The 25,477-nt window shown below is 37.4% G+C and overlaps 1 protein-coding gene across 3 annotated transcripts in view; it reads right to left on the bottom strand.

Moving 5' to 3' along the window:
* LMX1B (LIM homeobox transcription factor 1 beta) overlaps positions 1-25,477 on the bottom strand; it is a 111,968-nt gene that overhangs the window by 1,784 nt on the left and 84,707 nt on the right. For 2 of the 3 annotated variants that reach the window (XM_053473964.1, XM_053473962.1), the window contains exons 3-7: positions 4,097-4,329; positions 3,457-3,635; positions 3,248-3,325; positions 2,855-2,921; positions 1,087-1,248 (exon numbers count right to left, since the gene is read on the bottom strand). In XM_053473964.1, coding sequence (XP_053329939.1) covers positions 1,087-1,248; positions 2,855-2,921; positions 3,248-3,325; positions 3,457-3,635; positions 4,097-4,329 — 719 coding nt within the window. The remainder of the gene's footprint in view (positions 1-1,086; positions 1,249-2,854; positions 2,922-3,247; positions 3,326-3,456; positions 3,636-4,096; positions 4,330-25,477) is intronic. The other variant, XM_053473963.1, reaches the window with a different exon arrangement.

Here is a 25,477-nt window from a genome sequence, read left to right as displayed (position 1 = left end):
TGTTAGAACATTATATTCCTGTTACAGTCGTTGTGATATCATCTCCAAAAAGGAAATCAGTAACATGTAATGAACACATACATTAAGTCCGGTTTTGATATACTGGACAAATATTCAATAATGAACAAATTGGAAATTATTTTACTTTTTGACCACTTTGGTACAAATATAAATCTCACAGAACAATGTGAACTTCTACTATATGGCTGGAAAAAAAAATCACAATTGTAAAATCTTATTTAAATATATTATATATTGATTCGTTTTTATGATCTAAGCCGTCACTGTTGTTTACACAGGCCGACAATGTTTCTAACGAAAAAAAGACACGAACGCTATGAGCGTGAGTGTGTCTTCACCTGGATAATCACTGCATATGTTTTGTTTTTAATAATCATTAGTTTTAATCAGTTCTGGTAAAATGGCAATATGCATTTCCAGACATTAAAACTGTAATGATGTATAATGTTTTACAATTTTAAAAAATTTACATTTATTTTCAATCTGTATTGTTTTTAATCAATATAGTTAGTTCTGTGTTGTTCCCCTTATGTTTTGAGTGTCTGCTCTAACATAGGCTAAGCTTTTGTTCATAGATTTCCGTTGAATTATGACAAATTGAAAATGCATTACTGATGGACAGGGAAGGACAGTCTGTCTGATATTGTGCCTATTGTTATTAATGGGACTGGCAGGTCCTAACCCTTCAACGGGTCCCACATCATTAGAAAACCTTTTTAAATTATTACCAAATGTCAAGTAATAGCAATCCTGTGGCAGGAACTCGCATGGAGCTGCTCTTGGCATCGCCATCTCCATTTTTCATCTTATGTGGCTCCTCTAAAACACTTGCTAATGGTACAAACCTACCAAATGCGACCATATGCAAATGTATTAATTTCATTTCACGAAATACGAGGATGAAGCTAAAGATTTGGTTAGACAAAGACTGGCTTTGGATTATGGAAGCTGTGGATTTACCGAAGCTAATGGGACACCTGCTTGCTACCCCTGGTCTAGATAGAGCATCACCTCTTTGAGGTTTGTTGGTTCTCAGTGTCAGTGTACAGGTTGCACGCGGCTTACCATAAGGATTCATGTGGTCACCTGGCATTTGTGGAGGGGTGAGTCCTTGCTGGAAGGGGTCTGTGCTGTAGTTGTTCTGATCCATCGTGACAATCTGTTGCTGTGGTGGGGCCAGGGGGGCGTACGAGGTCATCATCCCCTCCATTCGGCTGGACATGACCTCTGATGGGTGACAAGGAGCCTTGTTAATGCATTAAACCCTACAAAGTCTCTAAGCTTATATTTGCCAGTGATGTATATCTATTATCCTATAGCTACAGTATGTGTGTCATCGTGTATGTATGTGACACATATCTGCCTGTTTCCATTCTGCACACCCAAACAAACAGGAAAACACCACGCAATGTAAAAATATACCACTTAAATAAATTTGAAAGACTTGTAAAGATAATATGTGCAAAAAAAACATGGTTTTAAGTGTATTTTGCAAGGTTTGTGTCAAAAAAGGATTATTTTATTGTATCTGGAACTTTGTACTGGAAAAACCACAAGATCCACCCTCTCCGATGTCAGCCATGAAATCACAGCACATGGATGCACCTGCAATGTACGTCTATCTAAACTGAGCCTCTTGGCTTTTTTTTCTGACAAACGCTCAGTCTCTGCATTAAAAAAGTGTTCACTTGTGAGACCAGGAGGTTCTCTCCTATGCTATCAAGCAAATACATGGTGGGGGACACCAGATACTGCAGGGACAGCCTTACATGGACTTCTGTTAAACAAACAAGCAAAGGTCCTGCCTTCCAACAGAAAAACCGTTATTGGAAAGATGATCCAATATTATTTTAAAATAAAATAAGTATTAAATTCACCGTTTCTTTTATGTCTCTTTGAACTGAAACAAAACTAAGCGTACAGCCTGGTTAAGCTGATTTGCTAACATTTCTTACGCAGAATAGGGTAGTTTTAAAAGATGGGTTTAAGCAAAAAAATGTGAAGTGGTTTTAAAAGAGACTTTTTTGCATTAAGTTTAGTTTTTTGTTTTTTTTTAGCAGGACTTACTTTGAATTAGTTATTTAGCATTTAATACGATTGATTACTAAAGAAATCTCTAGTATGGGCTAATTAACAGATTTTAGGATAGTATCTGAATAAAATTTACATCTTTTATAAGACATTAAGCTAGGTTTGTGGTTTGCAATGGGTTTATGGATAATTTAGTATCATTGTAGAGTATTTAGATTGCATCAAAAGGGTTGATTCGATTTTAGGTTTATGAAACAATGTAGGTCTTTAGTAAGACTCTTTTAATATTTGATTTTTTTTAAATAAAAGATGGTTGCATATGTGTAATTGCTTTTTTATGCTTTCATAGCATTATGGACTGTTATGTGTTTTAAAACAGATTCTAGCTGTTTTGTCATTATATACAGTATATGAATTTTTGGTCTATTAAACAAAAAACCCTTGTTTAGCTAAATTAAGCTCAGTTGCTAGGGCCAAGTTGCACCAGTGTACATTAAAAATTCTTAACCTAATTCTGATTTTTAGAATGAATTCCTATTGTTATTTTGTATCTGATAGGAAGGTGATATTGAAAAATGGAAAAGGTTGTAGTGGGCACCATGGAGGCTAATATTATGTTATTATGTAATTCTGGTGCAAAGTAATACCTTTTTGCACCTGGATTTCTTTTTATACATATCTCCCACTCTTATTATTAGAAGGGAAGAGAGAGGTTAAATATAGGTATTATACTAAGCAATAAAAGGCTGTGACTTGCTATAAGATATGGGGGAACGTGGGTAAAGCACAGGTGTATATTTACCTTGACCCAATCTCTGTGAGTTTTGCTGTTCCTGTTGCTGCTGATGCCTTCGTGCTAATTTCTTCATCTATTAAACAAAACAAGAGATTGTGATTGAGTGAGCATATTGCTGATCCATTATTTACAATAAGAAATGCACAGGATTGTATAAAATGCACAGCTTCTATTGGTGAATCTTTTCCAGGGTATTGCAAAATTCATCATTCTGGCAACAGTAGGTTTGTCTTACCCCATCTGCACCCACCCCTGCTTATCCCAGTGATTGCAGAGAGCCTTTAGTGACCTTTTCTGTCTAGCAGAAGTGAGCAGGTGGATGGATGCAGGGGTTCAAGCTGTGCTGTTGTTGTCTGACAATCTCAGAGTAGTTATCACATGGAACCGAATAGGACGTACCTTGGCTCTTTGGTTTTGAAACCACACTTGGACGACTCTGACACTAAGCCCCGTTTCAGCTGCTAACGTTTCTCTGACCTGTAAGACGTTAAGAGATAAATCTTTTCAGTCCAAAGTCGACAGCGTTATAGTGAAAAAACTATTATGCTTATTGTAACCAATATTGTATCAATTCTGCAAAAATCAGATAAAACAAACGTCTGGCCTACCTTTCTGCAGGGTTTTGATGAAACCTCAAATGATGCTTTGAATGCCCTTCTTTGTTGGGTTGTGAGGATTGTTCTGGGTCGTTTTGGCCTTCTGGGGTCCTTCCCATCATCGCTACCCTTTCCCTGGTTTCCATGACATTTCCCTGACTTTACATCACCATCTTCATCGTCACTCTTAACTAATGAGGAAACAAACATGAGTGATTATGTCCAATGGTGCATTACACCACCCAGGAACATGCAAGGACATGTAGCAATTATTAATTTGTAGAATAGTCTATAGAATAAATGTACAAAGAACTCTGGATGCTCCGGTATAAAATACATCGGCATATTATATGACACAGAACAGTATGTTAACATTAAAATATTTAAATGTAATTTTAGATTATGTGCAATTATATATTAAATGCGTCTGTATGATTGCCTTGCATACATTCCTATAACAATATATTTCCTTGGAGTGCCAATAAGAGTGCCTAAATATCTTAAATCCTGTCCTTGAAATCCTTTACACATATATATTGTAAACATATTTACATATATAAACATGACTGCAAGTTTTGACATTTTTTTGTTATTATTTTCTTTTATCTTAGGACATATTTCAAAATAAATAATACAATGAATATATATTCACCAGAATCAGAATCGTCGGGACTTCCAGAGCTTAAAAGATCTTTCTCCTTCTCGTAGTCACTCTTACATAAAAGCTGTCCATCCTTTAGTACGAACTCATCTCCCTTTCTAAGCTGCCTCTCACATACACAGCAGCAGAAGCAGCTCAGATGGTATACACATTCCAGGGCTCTCATCACAAACTCCGTGGGGGCGATTTTCTCCATGCACCCGCTGCATTTTGCAGCAAATAGTCTAGAAGAAAAAGAACATTTTGTAATTTTACAACCTCAACACACAAAATATTAAGTTAGTGCCTCCTACCTGGCTGATCTTAATACACTCAATCCCATATGAGGTCACAGTGGTCACTCAGTAGTATCTACCCAAGTAACCTTGACAAGGTCACCAAGGTTCATCTCAAATATATTTTGCCCACACTGTGTGGGATATGGTTCATCACCTCCTTCCATGGCGCTATAGTATAGTACTATCTTGTTTCTTTTTAGACAGTTCTAAGCAAAAAGTACTTTCCCTGAGTTCTGCCAGAAGACAGCTTATATTAATTTGAAATCGCAGAAATAAACTTTCTGCGAATGCTAGCAAAGGACTGCTCTGATCTGGAAAGACGTCAATAAATAATTAAAAACAATAGCCAGTGCATTGTAAAGTGTTCACAACCGGCCAGTGTCACAAACAGGAGCCTGCAACGTAAACATTGTCCTTATAATAACCCCTTGTTTTTCCAGCATCTTGTTTTTTTTCCATCTGAAGGAAACTGCTACATTCAAAAACACAGAAGTTGAAATTAACAATCTAAATGTTAAATCAATACAGAGCACAAGTTATTGGTGGTCGGCTGTAAACCTGTTATGAGCTGTAGGATGAGAACAAAATTTAGCAGATCACCCAAGCAGTAACCATTCAAAGAGCAGCCTGCAGAGAATATTTTGTTTATGTATGCGTGTATATATTATATATGAAAAAATATAATGTTGGCAAAAATATTTATTTCACAAATTTGTAAACTGTATGTCAACTGGAAAAAACTAGAAAAAAATATATTATATAAGTTTAACTAAATAACATTGTACAGCATAACTCCTATCACTATATACTGAGCCAGGCATTGATGGTGGTACAGCGTAACTCCCATCACTATACACTGAGCCAGTCATTGACGGTAGTGCAGCATAACCCTTATCCCGATACACTCGGCCAGACTCGGCCTCTGCCCCTAAAACAGCCTGCCTGTGCCACTGCCCCTAAAACCGCCTGCCCGTGCCACCGCTGCCCCTTTAGTAGCCTGCCTGTGCCACCTCTGCCCCTGAAACAGCCCATGGGAAGCAATTTCCTTGCACGGTGTACGAGCTCCACAGCAGTAAGCTGTGGGCCTATGTGAGGCAGCTGTCAGGCTACTGGGCACCTCCCTGATGAGTGGCACCCGGACCCCCCCTTAAGGTAAGCTACAGAGCCCATGTTTATATCTATGTTTTTTCTGTATGCATCATATAGTAAGGTTAATAAATAGTGATAATATTTTTTTCAGGTAACAGAATCCCATTTTTACCGACTTGGTGAGCTTACTTCTGACCGAGCTACTCACACCTGAAATTGATTTGCCATCGACTTCAATAAGAACATGACTTCTGATTAACTCACGAGGACCTAGCTGATGGTGAGTTCAATTGCTCATGATAGCTGTCAGTCCACATTCCATTTAATATGTTTTAGGTTGCCAAAGTGACTTCACCTAGCAAGACACCCACAGCTGTACCCAGAATTAAGTCAAATAACACATAGAATGAAAAGATTCAGGCTGATATATATTTATATATATATAAATATATATATATATCCATAGATAGATAGACAGATAGATATTGCTTCATCCATTAATACCTTTTTATTGGACTAACATTTAATTTTTAGGACAAACTTTTGAGTGTAACAGCCTCCCTTTTCCATGTCTGGTAGCTATCTACCTTCCTATCTATATCACACACACCAGAGGCATTATAGATATTTTGTAGATAATATTTATATGTTTTATTTTAAAAGCTGAAAATCTGTAATTTAATAAATCTAATGCATAACATAAGAATTTCAGCTTTTAAAATATTATATATATATATATATATATATATATATATATACTGTATATACAAAGCAAGGACCTATTAGAGGCATAAATATTGGAGATGGCCATATATTGCTTAGCCCATCACTACGTCAAAGTACCCCAATTTTGTCGAGTCCTATCTAATCCTAACATGGCTGTAATGCTTTTTTAACCCACTGAGACTCTCCTGCAATTTATAGCCCTCTCTGGACACCTTAAATGTGTGGAAGGTGGGGTGCTTAACTATAAGGTCTGGCCAAAACCTGCAAATATACACAAAAAATACAGAAAGGGAAGCACATCCTAAAAAAACATCTAAATTCAGATTATGTGCTCCTGCCGAATATTATTTTTTATGTATTTTTTGTATGTATGTATATTTGCTCGCATAAATACAGACACTCTCATGACGTGCAATATTTATTTTTTCCTATAAGCCAATTCAATGATAGTTGACAGGAAGATACGGGCTTGTCCTTGTTAACACATTTATAGGATGCTGCCCAGCACTGGACCATCTGTTTAATGGAAGAGTAATTCCTTATCCATACAGCTCCAATCTAGCATTAAATTTGGCTCTCCTCTGTCCCTTAGCACATTCATTTCTCTGTTTACCTTTTCAATATCTTGGCCGTTCTCTCTATGCTCCCTTACTCCTGCCCTTAATTTCCTTCTATTTACCTGCAAACATGTTTAATTGTTTTAGTACAACATTTATTATGAAGACGGAGATAGCCACTGTGCCATGCTATCGCTGCTGAACTTATTAAATACGCTTCAAGAGGCTTTTTAAATAGATTTAAACACAATATATTTTAAATGGTCTGTTTGATCAAGTCGAAGCTATAGAAGCAGAAAAAAGTCATGTAGATACTGGGGTATAGTACACAAGTCAACGTCACATAATCATTCATTTTTCATTAAACGTCTTAAATGAGCAAGATTAAATGTAATAACAAAAATAAGAGATTCTAAAACCTGCTTTATTAAAAACTACTACTTATTATTGTCCCGTTTTGCCGAAAACCTTGCATTCATTAACTTTAATTTCCTCCAAATTTACTCCATAGAAATGGATTAAAAAATCCTTTATACCACATTTTATGGGTTATATTAAATATATCTAGCCTTGTTTCTCCATAAAGCCTTCCCGATATTCCTTAATGCATACTCTCTATAACTTTTCCTTATGCTCCATATAACGTCTCTATAAATACTCCTATTGCGCCACATAACCTTTCCCGAGAACACATCCTATTGTTCCATATACTCTCTCTGTATCTCCTAATGTGTCATAAACCACATACGTCGCTTTACAACAGTTTACAATTTGTTCTGTAATATAAATATTATCGACAAATTTAAATAATTCCGCGTGTCTTCATACGGAGGTCACTTGCAGTCAGCGTTACCCATTCCATACTGTGTAGTATCTTATTATTAACCCTTCTACAGGCGGGATGAGTTAAATGCTGTACTCTGTGATAAACACATTCTAACACATAAAGGATACATTTTCCACACCCCTCCTCTCCCCTAATAAAACACTTCCTGCGGATTCCCCTTTATGACCGATATCTATCATGACGGCTGAGAAATTTACGAGGACCCCTCTCGTTATTGCTCCGAGCCTAGGAATTAAAACAATTTTTCATTTCCCGAAGTCTCGTGTGCTGTCGTTCCTAACAGCTCTCTCCTGCCCCCTGCTCTGTTCCGTACTGCGGTACAACGACACCCAGAAGACTTAATTTGTAATATTCTCCAAATAGGCATGAAACAGCTGCAATGAAAGTAAAGAACTTCAACGGCAATTATAGCCTTGTTTGGCAATTACAAAATAACTGTGATAAAATCCAATATTGTACATATAATTATATAGATAACTTTATAGGCCAAAAACATGGCAGATACTTAGATTTTGTTGAGTTTCCTAGATCTGCCATTGAAAAAAAAGGTGAAGGTTATATGAGGGCCAGGTCTGAGCCGGCCTCCGATGTTCCTACAGCATTTAATATCTCGGACAGCCTCCCCACATTTCTGTTAATTAATGCTTATTTGCCAAGGGCAGAAAATAATTTTGTGATCTCTAGCTTTAATTCAATTTCAAAACACGGCAAACTATCTATAATTATTACCAAATAAATATCATTGGTGAGAGGTGACAAATATGCCAATTGGAATGATAAAAAGGCAAAAAACTCAGGAAACGTATGGCAATGAGTTATTTTTTTGCCAATATCACAACTATACTTATATATGTATACCCAATATTTATATATAGTAATTAGCCTACAAGCATCGCAAGCTGGCTCTGTGTATACAGGTGTTACTGATCCTTATCCCAAACACAGATGCAGATAAAGCAACTTATCGCATGTTTCTATTTGCAAAGCACTTCTGCCTGTTCTCTCTTGATTCTTTTTTTTCCTTTTTTTCTCTGATTCTCTATATCTCTACAATTTCAAAAAAAAAAAATCCCATGATATAACTCTGTTTCCCTGGGAGTTCCTACAACCTGTCGTAAAAAAAAAAAGACACTACCCTTTTCACTGGGCTCTATGTATCAAATATATTTCGCTAGTCACTCACATTGCAGTTAAATAGATAAAATCTCTTGCAATACTGACACATTGCAATTCCGATATAATACATAACAACATGCAGACTAAAGTAGCCTGCAGATCAATATAATAAAACGCAGAGCGATATAATATCATGAACAGTGATATTACACGCAGAGTGGCTTATTAGCAGGCAGAGGGAATGAAAAATAGATTTAAAACCAGAGAGAGCAATATAATATACAGAGCGGAATAACACACAAAATTATGTTATGATAATGTGCCGTTGATTACACAAGCAGGGATTGAAGAGGTTAAAGGGTGATCAAGATTTGCAGATTTGCTGTCCAGGTCTCTAATCCCAGCAGTGTTTTGGTGTTAAACTCTGACTGTTGCCAATCATTCTTACTTTATACATAGCTGCCAACAGTCCAGAATTTTTGCTGGGACAATCTCAAAAACTAGGATTATGTCCTGTCTGTCAGACGCCCTGGTAAATGTCTTGTTTACTGGCACTGTCATGAACGTTTGCTTGCATAGTGCCCAATTTTATTGTAGGCAGCTCCATCCATGATGTCAACTCGAATGTATTGGCACTGGAATCTGAAAAGTTGGTAAGTATATGTCATGGATTCAGTAAACTGCACATAGCACATGGCCTCAAACCCAATGGAGCCACATAGAACCCTAAAAAACAGGACGGGTCTTTAACACATGCATGACTGTTTGTTTAATACTGTATTTGTGATACTTCATACTCGATTGGACCTTATATACCTACAGTACACACTACCTAACACAAATTGTTCAAAGTGGTATCATGTAATAGGAGCCATATTTTGTAATCATATATTACTTGAGAAATGTGTATTGCTCTCAGTTTCTACATTTTATGGTATTTATTTGTATTTAGAAATTTAGAAGGTTTTATTTCTGACACAAAAAATGATTGGACGATTCCCTGGCTAAAATATTGTTTCAAAAATGAAATATAATACATATAATAATATAAAACGTTCTAATCAGATACTACCAACAATACAAGGGTTGTGTCTGAGAGGAGTATAAGCAGGGTTTGGATGGTGGCCATTAATTTAATTTTGAAACCAACCAGTTGGTTGAGAGGCAGTATTAAACAAAAAATGGATTATCATATTTAATTCAACACAGCTATACCTGTCAAATCTCATAAAATTGTTTGCTCTTTAATCTCATGATCTCTCTCTTATCTGCCATTAATAATATAGATCTAAGCCTGTAGTTAGTCTATGGAGATACATCATCTGTCCTACGAACTCATTGACCTTCATGCAAAAACTTTGTAGAAGAAAACTCCTATATAGTTTTTGTAGTTACAGGCTACATAGGTATCAGGAAAGTTGATGAGATTTTTCAAATATTTTAAGTACAGAAAAGGGATAAAGAGAAAAGAAAGAAATAAAGGACTTTTAATAAGGGGACATCTGGTCAGCTTACATCGAATATGCAGATTCTTTCTGAACTCGAGTTAATTAAACTGTGCGGCAGACAAGCATATCCCTAGGGTGACACAGGAAATATGTCAAATTAGACTAAGCTAGATGTCCGCTAAAGTATAGAAATAGAGATCCCAAAAGAAGCATTATCACACTTGGCTTTAATCAAGCAGTGGGTGCCAAAACATTTGGTCTTGGTCATCATCTCCTGGGGACATTCATAATTATGGCATGCAGATTAACAATAACATTGTTTAGTTACACAGTTTAATTAATGGACACATTATCTGGTGTTTATATACACAGAATTCTGACTTTTTTGGTCTGTAAAACACTCGTACCCACCAACCTATGTAAGCCCTAGAATAAAAACGGCATCAGAGGACCAAAGAGATTCAGAGGAATTTAGATCCCAAAGTGGAACCCTTTCCTAAGTTAAGACATAGGTCCAAAAGCAAGAATATCTTTTGGAAATAGAGACACTAAAGTTATGCAATAGACATCTTCATACTCACAAAAGTTACATATTGGTTATAAAAGTTGTTTTGAGGGGGAACAATTTCCTTTGTAAATTTCCTGCTCAGAATCCTACTATCAAACCCTAATTTCAGGCACTGTCCCCCAAACCTTCTTCCAGAGCTGTCACCCCGTCCCACCTTTGTAGACAGTGGCTGATTGGGAGGATCAGAGATTTCCCCTGACCAGCCTATTCTACTGTAAAATGGATAAAAAATCTATGCTTTCGTGGTACAGGCCTCCAATCACAGCTCCCATGCTGACATCATGGCATCCCATGACATCATATCCCAGTATCCGGATTCAACAGATCGAGTAGGCAAGTTTTTTGAGGGTATACAATTTGTTATATCTACTCTGACATAAACTAAAACAGTTTTCACTATTAGCGATTTTAGATTTTTTTTTTACATATAGGCTGCCATTAAAACATATTAATATGCACACATAGACCCGCGCATCGTTGTATTCTGCTCTAACTATAACCGAGGCTGTTTATGCACGTACTGTGAGTTGAAGGTTGCTAAGTGATATTAAAACTTTTACTTGGATTTAATCCCCCTAGCCCCTGTGTCACGGAAAGCTGTTTGAATTCCTCCCTCTTGTTTGATAGTAAACAGCAGTGTGAATACACAACACGGAGTGGACTGGACCCCCGTATCACTAATCCCCCCCACCCCACCCTTGAAATATTTTTTAAGGTTGCTATAGCATTGAGTCACGCATTGGTATGCACTTAGAAAAAATCCTGCTGAGTCTTAGCCGGAAAAAATAAGCAAGGATTAGAGAAAAGGGACAAAGGGAAAGGAGAGCGAGAGAGGGCAGAGAAAGGGTTAACTACATGGTTATTAGTTCCCTCTTGAATGTACATAGTTTTTATCGTACTAATATTTTTTATTTTCCCATGGAATCCCACAGTTTGTGTCTCTTAAAAACTCAAAATGTAACTACAGTTCATTAGCAGTGCATTCATTTTAAAATGATCTTTTAACCCATTAAAGACTTCACATGCATTAAGTCCTTTTGTTCATATATCACTGCGCATACAATAAAATAGATCACTGGCTCTAGGTCACCGAAATGTTAGCGGATTGTGTCTCTATCCTTTGCAACAGTTTGTGCCTTCAAGCACTTTGATCGTATGTGGACATTTTACTGACATTCCCATTAAACAAAAAACTATCCCCATTAGCTATACCACGGCAGGGACAAAGGCATCTGCTGGTAGCAATTGTCCCCAACAGGATACATATTAAATCTGTCCAAAGCCTTCTGGTAAATGTCATTTTGTCCATAAACATAAAACAATGACAGAAGGAGGGGACTTTGATATAAAGCGTCCCCCCCTCTTCTTTCGGAGTATTAATAATTTACGGCGCTGATGAGTTTGTAGGGAAAGGCAATCGGCCCCCTGTAGGGAGGACATTAACGCAGGGTATTTACGCGTCTCTTCTTGCCAATCAATGGCTAATTCGCTAGTCCCAATGCATCCATGGGAGCTATTTCCAGACGACTGCTGTATAAATCCATAAATTCCACATTTTGTATTAAAACGGTGGCTTTCCCCCATGCTTTGTTTTTTAATGGTTTAAACTTCTCCCACATACTGTGATGGTACTTTTCTCATTTTCTTTTTTTTTCTTCTTGTTTTTGTTTGTTACTTTCAACCTGAATTAATTTGGTTCCCAAGATCCTTACACAGTACATTAGTGATTATAAAAATCTAAGCATGAGAATAGTTAGACTTAGATTTATCAAATAAGAATGGATTAAAAACATTAGGATGTCATGATAAATGTGAGCCCAAACCTCTATCACCCAAACAAACCCAACTCCATGGCTGGATATTAGTAAGTAGCTCTGCCTTTCAAATAATGACCATTAATCTCCCCATAAGTATAACTCACAGTGAGTACATTGGCTCACCTAAGTAATACTGTTTTCTCACTGACTTATGGCACTTTCTCAATAACTAAAAGTTCTCTTCCAGCCAGTGTCACTGCTGTCTAATGAGAGTCAGCGTTCTTACCACAATGAACACCACACTACCACTTCTTACAGCGAGGAACCCAGGGGCGTAACTAGAAACCTCAAGGCCCGGTGCGAAAATCTGTTAAGGGCCCAACCATCCCCAACCCATCTACCCCCTTCTCACTATCTACCCTTTCCCTACCGCCCTTCTCACTATCTACCCTCTCCCTACCCCCCTTCTCACTATCTACCCTCTCCCTACCCCACCTTCTCACTATCTACCCTCTCCCTACCCCCCCTTCTCACTATCTACCCTCTCCCTACACCCCTTTGTAGGTCACTTACCGTGCAGTCCTGTGGTGGGAGCGCGAGGCCTCTCTGACGTCATATGCCGGCGCTCAGCATAAAGCGCCGGCACCCGAGACAGACGCCTCACGCTCCCACCACTGCAGTTAGGGCAGCGCTAAGGCAGGCGGCGGGGAGCAGAGGAGACAGAAGGGCACTGGAGGCAGAACTCCAGGGCCCGGTCGCAGTCGTGACCCCTGCGACCCCGGTAGTTCCGCCACTGGAGGAACCGTTTCTTCCTTAGAGTATCGCACCAAATAACAACAAACATCTAGTGACTATCATTGACCCAGTTACCTCCCTGTTGGTTCTGTGAGCCGCTCTTTTGAGTGCTGCTTCTTCGTAGTTTGGGTAGGAGGCAAGAGGCTTTGTGGTGGACAAAATGCCTCGCATACACCTTCCACACGCCTTGCCGTATAAACACTAACAACATTTTACAGTCACTTTGCTTACCCATAGCTGAGCAAGACTGCCTTTCACCGAGCAAGCACACGATGAAAGACAACCTTTCCAGAAACAGAGAGAATATTGGAGAAGACCTAAGAGATGTAGAAGGGGAAGCAGTGTTTGCACTTCCACATATAACAAGGTTATCGTAAGGACACGGAAAGAGGGAAGGAGACAAAATAGACAGAGGAAGCAGGCCGGCGCTGAAAGGAAAACAGTGTTTCTCAATGGGCACCATTGTGAGAACTACAGGGACCATAAATATGTCTGTACTACAGCAAGTGCTCATCAACTCAGCATCCTATTAACCTTTACATTGCTAAGCTCATGAATCCTTATGACCTCAGCTGCTTTACTTCTTGTTGTTAATGCTTATTTCTACACGCACAATCCGTACTAGAACGTTGTCCATCATTAAGAACATTTCTCCTTTTTTACCACCAAGCAGTTAACAGCTTGTCTGGAGTATGGTACTTGTGTTGCTTTTACAAAATTTCTGAAATTTCACTGACACTTAGAGCATTTTTAGTACTAGGTTTTTTTTGGAGCTTTTTCAAACAAAACACACACTTTCATATAAACACATAGATGGATATATGCACGCTGAGATTTCCATCTTAACAACAGCATGTCTCATCATTATCCAGCACTTAGCAGGCACATATCAATTTAAAATTAAACCTACACGGAGAGATTCCCAACTCTACACGAGGTTGAGATTGTTTGTTTTTTTCATTGCTCTTTAATATCCCCATTTCCAATTTAGAGTATAAATAATTGGAGCAGCCTCATAAAAAACACCCGTTCTCCTACTCCCCTGAGCCATGTAAAAGTCTTCTTTTAAATGCTCCTTAATCACCGCCCCGTTATAAAATTACCATAGTAATGAGCTTTAAATGGAGCCTCCTTGATTTTTAATTAAGCTCCCAGCAGGTTACAAAATAAATAAATATATAAACATATAAAAAATACATTATTGGAGAATAGAACATACTGCTCTTGAACCACTGGAAAAATAACTCTTTCGCTGCCATAGTACCTGCCTCATAATTAAAGTGGATTATTGGTTGAAATGTTTTTTTTGAGTGTAAGTTTGGCGCAAGCACTAAAGTGACCTAATCAAAGTAACCAGTTTGATGGTGGTGTGATGGTTTATAAGCTTCGTCTCATGCATGAGAAAAATGACCCAAGGGCATTGACCTGTTTAATTGGTTAAAGCAATGGCCCAATTGGTGATCTAATGACAGTGACACATTTAATAGATTAAGTGGTTAGCCAGTGACACATATAATAGTTCTAGAGGGTCGATCTTAAATCGAAAAAAAGTGACCTAATTACAGCGACATGTTTAATAGATTAAAGGGCTAGTCCCACACAAAAGTGATCCAATTACAAAAACTTGTTTATGGATAAACGGGCAGTGGATAAACCAACAAGAGTATCTAATGAGAATGATTTGCTTAATAAATTACCACTATTGTTGGCAATACCACATTGTGGCTGATTCACTAAACACAGCATTATTGATGAAAAAAATATCCCCACCACATTAAAGGTACAGTAATGTGATTTTTTTTTGTGTTTCTTTCATATCTACCATTTTCCTTCTCCTTTCATGGCCTGTTAGAGTCAAAACATAGCTTTTCTCGGCTCCTTTAATGATCCATCAGAAATGTGAGCTGACCCTCCATTATGCAGAATGAATGCGGTTAGAAAAATGGTTCATATCACTATGCCTCATCCATAATACACTGTTTAGTGAATAAACCTCATAAACAGCCTCAAAAGGTTTTATTACTAATCTATAACCTCTTTTTTTGTCATTCAGGGTCTCATAAAAGCAGGAGAAGGAAAGACCAAGACAATTTCACTTTTATTTGAATTGACTACGTTGTACTGTTTAGAAGACATTTTATTGGGTCTTCTTGTAAAAGGACATGTGGTTTTTTTTAAATACATGTGAAGTCAATAGTTGATCCCAAATGTGGTAGCATCCACCAAAAACCAAAAAGAAAGTTAAGAAAGGCAAAGGATGTTTTGTGCCACTGGCCCAAAATTGCTGAAATTTCACAGCATATTAGACATAAAGTACTTTATATTTGGCAAAAAATAATAAGAAGAATAATATTGGTCCTGACTGTTAACTGCTAATATGTGTATCTCCAAGCAACATGCTAGAGGTTCCAAGTCATTCTGGGTTAAAGTCAGGGCTTTTAGCCTTAATAATGTGTTATTCACGTGGGCTGTGCGCATTTCTAGAAAATAGCGAAACCCTTTTTACAGATCACCATTTACCTTACCTCTTGATGACGTGTTGGATTTCTAAGATGTTTTATTAAACTACCTTAACTATGCTGGCCTTGTCAAATCGCAAAAAATGTGCTCTTAGGGAATGTCAGGAAGAAGTGTATATTTTATTTTTCATAAATGGATGATAAAGAGAATTGTAAGGAATATATGATTTTTAAATCATGTCTAATAATTGCTACTACAATTGCAGTAAATGTGTGCAACATTGCAGATGCCCGGTAAAATGGGTGACATGTTCGCAATGAAAGTAAGATATATTAAAATGACGTGGTCAACGTTACCATCTCTTAATTAAACCCCCTTGGTAGAGTTATGATCATATAACCACTCTGCGTTGTTTGTTTCTGAACATTTTAGGACATAATAGTGTTTTCAAGTACTGATAGGGCCTTCTGCACCACGTAAGACCTAAAAAGTGTATATTTAAAACCGTAGGGTCCGTAATAATACTTATTTGCAGCAGGATCCTTAAAATATTTTATAAAATTGAATTAAGTAAAGATGTGGTAGAGGGAATTTACACACATGGAATATACGTTACTGAACATCCTACAAGGCCAATGATCAAGTATAGTTTGAGGTCTTAGAGCATGTAGAGAAAGCTGAAATGGCTGGTGGGGTGGCGTAACCATGACTGAACCAAGCCTCTGACTCAGCTTGTTGAGGACAGAAACCTTGAACTGGAGGAGAAGTCTTCCCAGTCTTCCATGCTTAATCCAGGTCAGCCAGAAGATGGTCACCAAGCCCAAGCTGCCTTGACCAGCTATAATCTGCAGACATTCCCCTTTCATATAACCATAACTATATTCCCTGATCAGTTTTGTGAAGGATGCCAGGTCTGACATTATTACCTATTCCATTATTAGTTGCTAAAATAAGTTACTTGTGGTAGTTGGTTAAAAAAACCCTTGGAAGATATTTTTATGGAAAGCACCAAGAAGGAGGAAAAAGTTATCATCGCTTACTACTCATCACCTTCAACCAACATTCTCTCTAAATGACTAATATCTGAAGGTTTATATGGGCATTCTGGCATATTCCAAGGCATATTCCAAGCTTTTTAAAAACATGCTCATGTTCTATAGTTATATCAAATGATGTTGTGCTCCCTTTTTTTTTTTCATTAAATAAAACACAGAAGCCATTTCACATATAAGGAAAATAATGGGAAAAAAAGGAGCCTTGGAAAATGCAAAAAAAAAGAAAAAAAAAATTCGGCTTCCTTTATGCTGAATCAGCTTGTAAGTTAAATATGAACAGATGGGGCCATCTTGGTCTCACTTAGACACTGCGAAAGATAAATAAGAAAACAAACATGAGGTAGGAGTTTTCGGATACATTCTGCATATCTGCGTCTCCTCTGAAAAACTGCTTGCGATCGTAGGACAAATGATTTAACAAGTCAGGAAATAAATATTCCCCTTTAAATGCAGAGTAACAGGCAAGCGCAAAGGGGGAGCGTGGTTAGAGGGGGAAAACGGTTCTGTCTGCTTTTTCTCATCGGCAACACTTTGGCCTTAACTATTTTCATGCTGGAAAAGTGAATAAATATTAGCGGGCCTTGAGACCACCCAGTTTGCCTTTCCATTGTAACTATAAAGGACTTATTTCCTAACTTCAGTTGTGGAACCCCCCCCGCCCCCCCAAAAAAACCCCAGTACAATACCAATTGAGTGAAAGATTTGTCATAGATAACAAATCATTTTTGTTACATTTGTTTTGCAGATGGCCGTTCGCACTATATAAAATCATTCTGTTATGTTTAACCTTTAAGCCTCTTTTTAGGTTTAAGCTCCCTGTACATGAAACTAATGCATTAACAAATTTTGATAAAACCGTAACTTTTAAAAATACCTCATTTACCAAAATTACCGTTTTTTTTTAGTGACTAATACACCGAAGGTAATTTTCTTGACAATGGTTCGCCGTATTATGTTTACAGCTTGGATGAAACATCCTTTACCTCGTGTGCATGCTTTCTCTGCAGCAAACAGACATGAGGCGGCAGAAAAATAGAAAAAATATGCTGTTTTCCGGGCAGCCCTGAAGAGGTATATGTCATAAGTTGTCAATGTTGTTCTGAGGTTCCCTCCACAATCACTTAGTTACTCTAGATATTTGTTACTGTGGCAATGATCTTTACAATGAATAACAATGTGTAATGTTACATTTTTTGCACTTCAATGTATTAACCCCTTTAACCTCTTACAGTTATTACTATGATTAGCCACTAATAGCCCTTGGTCTCAGGAAGAACTTACATATAAATAGAAAAGAGTATATAAAACCGGGTATATATATATACAAGAAAATAAAAGAGCACACAGAGGGTTTGTGGGAGAGTTTATTCACTTCCAGTGGGTATCATAATAGTGATAACACAACATTTTTTTATCTCTTGACATGCTTATGACCCACAAGTTTAACATTAGTTGTGATGTAACATCACTAGATATGCTAACACAGCCAGCTGTAGAGTTCTACCCCACCGGGGAACTTCATCTCCTGCACACCCTCTATCGATTCAGTGCCCCCTTTTGAGAACCGCTGTCAATAGTTGCACCACACAAAACGCCACAAATGTCCCCAAACTGCTCTTTTGTGTGGGCTCAGGCCAGAAAAACACGCAGTGTATGTGAGTGGACGGTGATCCCAGATGGCTTCCAATGCTTACACCTTCACAGCAACTCATATGCAAAGCATACTCTAATATAGGAGTAAAGGTGGCGCAAGTAAACCCACCCTAGTGCCACCTCGTATATAATATCAAGGACAATCTTTTGTAGTAAACTAGAAGTGTGGATGTTTTTTTAACTCCCGCTGTGTCAGACGACTGTGACACACTGAACTACCTGTACATTTTTGGTTTCAGTCTTTTAAGCTGTCTTTGTCACTAAACCATCAGCTGTTAACTGCCCAGCTGTTTAAACACAGGAAGAGCAGGACAATATAACGTGTTTATTGAATCCTCCTCAGAAAAAGAAGAGAGAAGATCCAAATACGCTCCCCAGACACACATTATCCTTAATTTCATCACCTGCATTACACACACGTTATCAACCTGTAGCCTATCTGTCCACCGCAGGACAGTGAATTAGGTGACTATGTGAGTCTTGTGATATTTATGGAGAAATTAAGTCCTGTGTAGTATAAATACCCCAGTTTGTGGTAACATGTGTACAGCTGTGTATACCCGTGTGTCTGTGTGCAAAGCTGTGTATAATGCTGGATGAGTCAATTATTGTGTATAGATTAGCGTGAGGATAAAGACAAAAGCCTTGTACTTCTACTCACCATGAAACATACATTAACCCCTTAAGGACAATGGGCAGTCCCAAAACCCATTGAAAACCATGCATTTTGAGCCTGTACATGTACGGGCTTTGTCATTAAGGGGTTAAAAACACTCCTACAGTTGAATTTAACATCTCACTGCATTTACTATACAGAATAAAGGCCAGCACAGCCTTTCCAGCAAAAGAAACTTGCCAGATTAGGCCCTTAATAGTTATAAAATCTCTTTAAGTGTAATGCTGTCCATTTGTACCGCTTTCTACGTCTACATCTTGTGTGTACATCTAGCTCAATGTCAAAGCATGTATGTGATAGAGCAACCCAACCTGTTTCCCTGCGCTACTAACTAATGCAAACGCTCCAATGTTTCTTCCAATTGGTACCTCTGGATTCTTTGACAGTTAGAAGAATAGCTACACGACAGTCTAAGTCCACTGCCCGCGGTTCAACAACTTGATTAGGAGATGAGATCCTCCCAAGAAGGACTTCTTCTTGGACTTAAAGTGTTCTTTATAACACTAGATTTTTGCATCATTCACTCACGGTTTCCCACTGTACAGACATGATTGCATTCTTAAAAAAATGCTAAAATGTAAGTTCCTCGGGGTAAAAGGCACTGTTATGTTGTTATTGTTCGGCTATCATGTAACTAGTATAGTAGAGGTGTTGTAATGCAGTGAAATACTTCTTATGTCCAGCAGTATTGAGGTTATCCTATATGGGCTATGTAGGGTGACAGTTCTTTCTCCCCTCTCTCCCTCCCAAACCCTCCATCACTGGTCTGCATGTATTCCATAAAATACAGACTTGTTGACAGCTGCTGCTGCCCCTGACACTAACCATGTTTTTACTTAACATGCAGGGAGGCAGACAAACATTTATTGCTGCCTTGTCCATAATAAAGCCCCCATTTCACAATACACAGCACCCTTATTCTTGTGTCCCTCATCTCCCAGCAAACAGCCCTCTCCCACAAACAAATAACATGGTATTAATATGGAATTGAGAATACATTTATTCCAATCACATATTACATCATTTGTACTTTTTTTTTAAATGTGGTGCAATTTGCTATTGATTCTTTTTGTCTGTTTTAAAAGATTAAGTATCAATTAGAATCATTCTTTAAATTTTCCTTGTTAATACCCAAATGGATACTTCATGACGTATCCCTCGTCCGTGTAAGTTATTTTCTAGTGCATATACATTTACACACACACACACACACACATATATATATATATATATACACATCCATACATATGTGCTAGTTTATTTATCTTAGCAAAAAAGGTTTTACGGAAACCCATTGAACCAGCAAGTCCTGAGTTCATTCTTACATATTGGCACAAAAAGCACCTATGCCCAAGCATGTCCTACTATCAACATACTGTAAATAAAGGATATTAAAGACAAATCAACAGAAGTAACATTTTGTAAATACAAAATGGGTACCAACACCCCATTGTCCTTAACAAGTGTTTTTTCTGCATAAATCACAGAGGAAATATTAATTTTGATAGGAAAAGTCCTATTCATTCACTTTTTTTTATAGAAAATAATAGAGCAAAATGAAAGTCAGTGCTCAGGAGCCCAGAATGCATCCAAACTTCTAATATTTTCCCCCTTAAAATGATTCATAATGTCTTAAAATCCTGATAGCCATTAACCACTGCTCCCAATCTGTTTGACATTTGAAACTGCACATCATAAAATCTGTGACATAACTGTAGGAATGAAATCTTGGAAGGAGCTGAAACATTCTGGGTTCCAAGAGTACAAAACTGCTGGGGAATAACCTTCCCCAGAACTGGCAACCTAAACCCTCTTAATGGCCAGCCTGGAAGAGAAGGGGCTAGATGTCCATGATTTACAGTCCCTAAATGTGGCCCTGCCTCTACCATCTTTCTATCAAAGTACCCCAGTTTTAACCCTGTAATATTCAAGTTATAGAATAACTGATACACTCTTGCTATTCCTTGGTTTTGATGTTCTGGTGTCCTCACAGTTCAATTTTCGGCAACCTTCATCTGCTCTGCAAAGTTTTCTGATGACCTCATGGGACAACATTTTATGAACACCATCAGAACCTGGCTTGTATACTGTATGGCCCCAGGCACAAAAAGTGCTAGCAACCCCAACCACTGATATATTGTTATAAAAGGTATGGGGTGGATACTATAGGGCAATGTGGGCAAAGGTATAAATATGAAAGTTGGATGAATGGACTGAGCAGAGATAAATTAAGACACACTATTTTTGCCCCCCACCATTCCCTTCTACTTTGGTTAAGTACCTATGGGAAATACATATGTTGTGATGTGACTGCCAATTTTTCCATACTGGGAATAATAAAATGCAGCATATTTTCAAATATACTATCTACAGAATGGCGTAGCGATGGACTCAGATGCATGCGCAATTAAACCTATAATGAAATATGTCGAATTTTCCTTTGATTACCTTTGGCTAAATACCGGACACTAAAACTGTATGGTCACAATACAAAAAAAGAGGGCAAAACAAACAAAGCCTTCTGAATATGAAACAATCAAGAAAAAGTGACATTAACCCCTTAAGGACAATGGACGGTCCCTAAACCCATTGAAAACAATGCATTTTGAGCCAGTACATGTACAGGCTTTGTCATTAAGGGGTTAAAAGGAGATTGTTGACGTGAATTCACACTAGCAGATACTTGATAGAGTACAAGAGTTGAGTATGGATTTGAAACTGTAAGCTCAGAGAATCATTTTCTACGGGCTAAAAACATAAATTTGTTAAGAAAATAATTAAATTTTTGTTTTTATCCAAATAATATATTTAAGTATCACAGCCTTCCTACATCTAAATACCATAAGTCTTATTCACAATGGTAAGTTAACACATTTGATACACGTTAGGTCTGCAAATAATATTTAATATTTTCAAAAATGAACCAAATTTGAGTGCCAGTACACTTTTAGTATATTGGATTTTGTCCACCTCTATTTAAGCACAATAGTGGGTATGTATAAAATATTATTCCGATGCCCAGTCCTAAAAGTGGTCTCATCGCTGTAGCAACTACTGATTATGTTGTCCAATTAGTATGAACATACCATTGGGTGCTGTAGTGATATACAAACCTCTACAGTCTTCACTTTTTTTTCAAAGTAACATTTTAAAATATTCACTCAGAGATAAATAGTTTAGCTCCATCGCTTTAGGGCAGGAGAAAACATAGGGGCTCCAAAAAAAGAGAAGATGCTGTATTTCTCCAAAGCAGTTTCTTTCTGAGCCAGAACTCTTTCCAAACAATAGCTACTGTTTGAAACAATTTAGAATTTTAATTGATTGCGATTGCTGATCAAAGTACTTTTTCTTTTCACTTAAGATTAAAAAAATATTTTTTTTTACTGTTTGTTCGTGTAACATTGTATATTCCAGGCGTATGTTTCTTTAGTTCCTATTGTATATTTCCCTACTAATTTTTACTGGAAGCATAATCCAAGAATCTGCCACCTATATTTTTGGGATGCAGCAAAGCACTCCGTCGTCTGGCACACATTCATTCCATTACATTGGCAATGCATTCCGGGCTGGATTTTGGGAAGCTGACTTGGCCTTTAATACTCTGTGAGTCTAACGTGCCTGCTCTTGATTATATACTCGCAAGAGCGGGTCCTTCAGCACCTCTTGTTTTGTTTGGCGTTCTTGTCTATCATTATGCATGTGTAATTCCATTGTACAAGACACAGAAAAACCTTCGCTTATAATTTAACGTATTTCCATAAAGACCAAACTGGGAACATTTCAGATGCCACAAGGGGTGCTGTTATTAGGTCTGTTAGGTTGTGATAGAAAACTGGGAATGGCAAGGCCCACAGTCAATAACTTCTAAACATATCGTTTGTGATGGGTGAAAAGCAACTGCAGACACAATCAACATTGTGTTACTTGGGAGAACCTTTATCTGCAATTAAGTGCAAATAATGGAGATGTCTAGTAGACCAAAGGGGAACCTCAGTCTAGGTGCCCCAACTTGGTGTAGGGCTGACCAAACACACAGGGGACATAGACTTCCCATCAGGTTTCACACTGTCCAGCTCTGCGCATCAACATTTTCCAATTCTGCTCAACACACAATAAAATATAAAGGATATAAAGAATTCAATGATGGAGTAACTATGGACTCTGTGCTGTTCCAGGTGGCTAGGTTGCTATTTGAAAAAAAATGCACAGCTGACAGCATCTTTTTAAAATAAATTTGAGATGGTAGCTATGTAATTATTATTTTGCACTTGTTTTATAGTCCATAATCTATGTAATTGAGATCTTAGAGTGAGGTTTTCTACCTAGAATGCTGCAAGCCTGATGTCTTTAACAAGAGGGAGGTTGTAAAAAGTCCTTCTATGAGCATCATTAAAGCTACAACCCCCCCCCCCAAATTGTTGCATAACAAACACCCAACCCCAAAGGTTCAAATGATGTAAATAATTAAATACAGTTATTTTGGACTTTATTTTCTATTTTCTCATAGACCCCCCCTTTTAGTTGTGTTGCACGTTTACCAGTTATTATTACACCAATGGATTTATACATTAATGAGATATTTCATACAATCTTTTGTATCCACCTATATAGGAAAGAATTAAAATGTGTCTATCAGAATTTTTTATGAAAGAATCATAGATCACGTTCCTTTATTTTTTTTGTTGTAGATATATATATATGTCTATATATAGATATATACATGAGTGTGCATGCTTTTGATCTCCAAACAACAGCGCATTTAGGAATAACACTGTTTAAATCCCACAAGAGGTTCTTTCTTCTCAGATGCCCCAGGGAGGATTGCAGAACACAATGTTTTGGTTTCATCTCAAGGTCTCCAAAGTATATTAGAAGTCGGTTCGCTGGCAGCCTTCCTGCACCGGAACGTGTGCGAAGAAGAGGATCCGCGTGGCGTCACAACGTCCCGGCGCCTAGCACTCTCAATTACATGTACTAGGACGAGGTGCGCCTCTTGTTTGCAGAACGCCTATCCTGAAATATTGCCCTATTGGCTGCCAAAAAGAATAGCTAAGCTTGCAGAGAAATGTAAACAACAAATATATGATATAAGGACAATTATTTGACAAATGTTTAACAATGTAATCACCGAAAAGGAAACAAACAATAGTCCCTTTGTCATTTCTAGGTACAGTTCTTAATTACTGTACATGAAACACAAGAAAGAAGAAGAGCGTTGGAATTCGAGGAAATAGATACAAAAATCTATAATTTTTTTTTTTGTTAGGAAATCCAAAAACACTCAGAATGGACTCGACCAAACCCAAACACCAACCACACGCCCTTCTTCACACACACACCAGTTTCCCCGATAGACATTTATGGAATCTTGATCTCTTTTTCAACAAGGATTCCCCCTTTTAAAAGTCAGAAAAACTCTCCAAAGTGATTTAACAGATTCCGTGCGATGTGATTTAAAGGACATGTGTACGTATAAACCTTTAACACCCACAAAAGCTGAACTTGCACAGTAAAAATACGTTTCTGATTTACGCCACGGTAAAATTACTACAAGCGTATACAGTATTTTGAGCTACTGCGAGTTTAAATCTAGGTTTTCAAATCTTCTGCCTAACCACCGCTATTACAAGTATGACAAGAATAATTTAAAACACATTTTTCAAAACCCTTTAACTGTTTTTACAAAGTTTCCTTGCTTTCTTTTACATTTTTTTTTTTTTTTTATTCACAATCAGTTCTTTGCTGGCAAAGATCTTTTATTTAGCGCTCCATTATCTGTCAGTATTTAGAAATTTGCCAGGAAAAGTAGAAAAAAAAAAAGGTTTTTTTTTTCCTTGTAGGTGGGGTGCTTAATTCAGAACATGGGATTTCGGAGGAATAAAAATACACATAGGAACTCTATGTTAATCCCGAGGAAGGGAGTATTTTACGGAGTTACTGAAGATTATATCAGTAGTCAATTCAGATGCCAAATTATCAAGTGAGGCCTGAAAGAAGAACTAGACTGGGCTACCGTTTTTAATTCACTGCCATCAGTAGATATTGTAAATTTAAGTAAACTTTGCATCTTTGGTACTTGCTTTAACTGGGTACAGTCCAGCCATGCACCCTATATTCAAAAAAAAAAATAAAAAAAAAATATATATATATATATATACATATATATGTATATATATATATGTGTGTGTGTGTGTTTATATATATATATATATATATATATATACATTTTATAAGCATTTTTTAAATGGTAAAGCTGATAAAATTACAAAAGAAAAGACATTAGGTTTACTTTAAAAGCAAGATGATTGTTGTCCGTAACCTGAAGTAGTACCCATCCAGGTAATATA

Source organism: Spea bombifrons, chromosome 8 (genome assembly GCF_027358695.1).
Source record: "Spea bombifrons isolate aSpeBom1 chromosome 8, aSpeBom1.2.pri, whole genome shotgun sequence".
NCBI classification, from domain to species: Eukaryota; Metazoa; Chordata; class Amphibia; order Anura; family Pelobatidae; genus Spea; species Spea bombifrons.
Note: the sequence above shows the minus strand (reverse complement) of the source record. Positions and strands in the feature narration are given on the sequence as shown.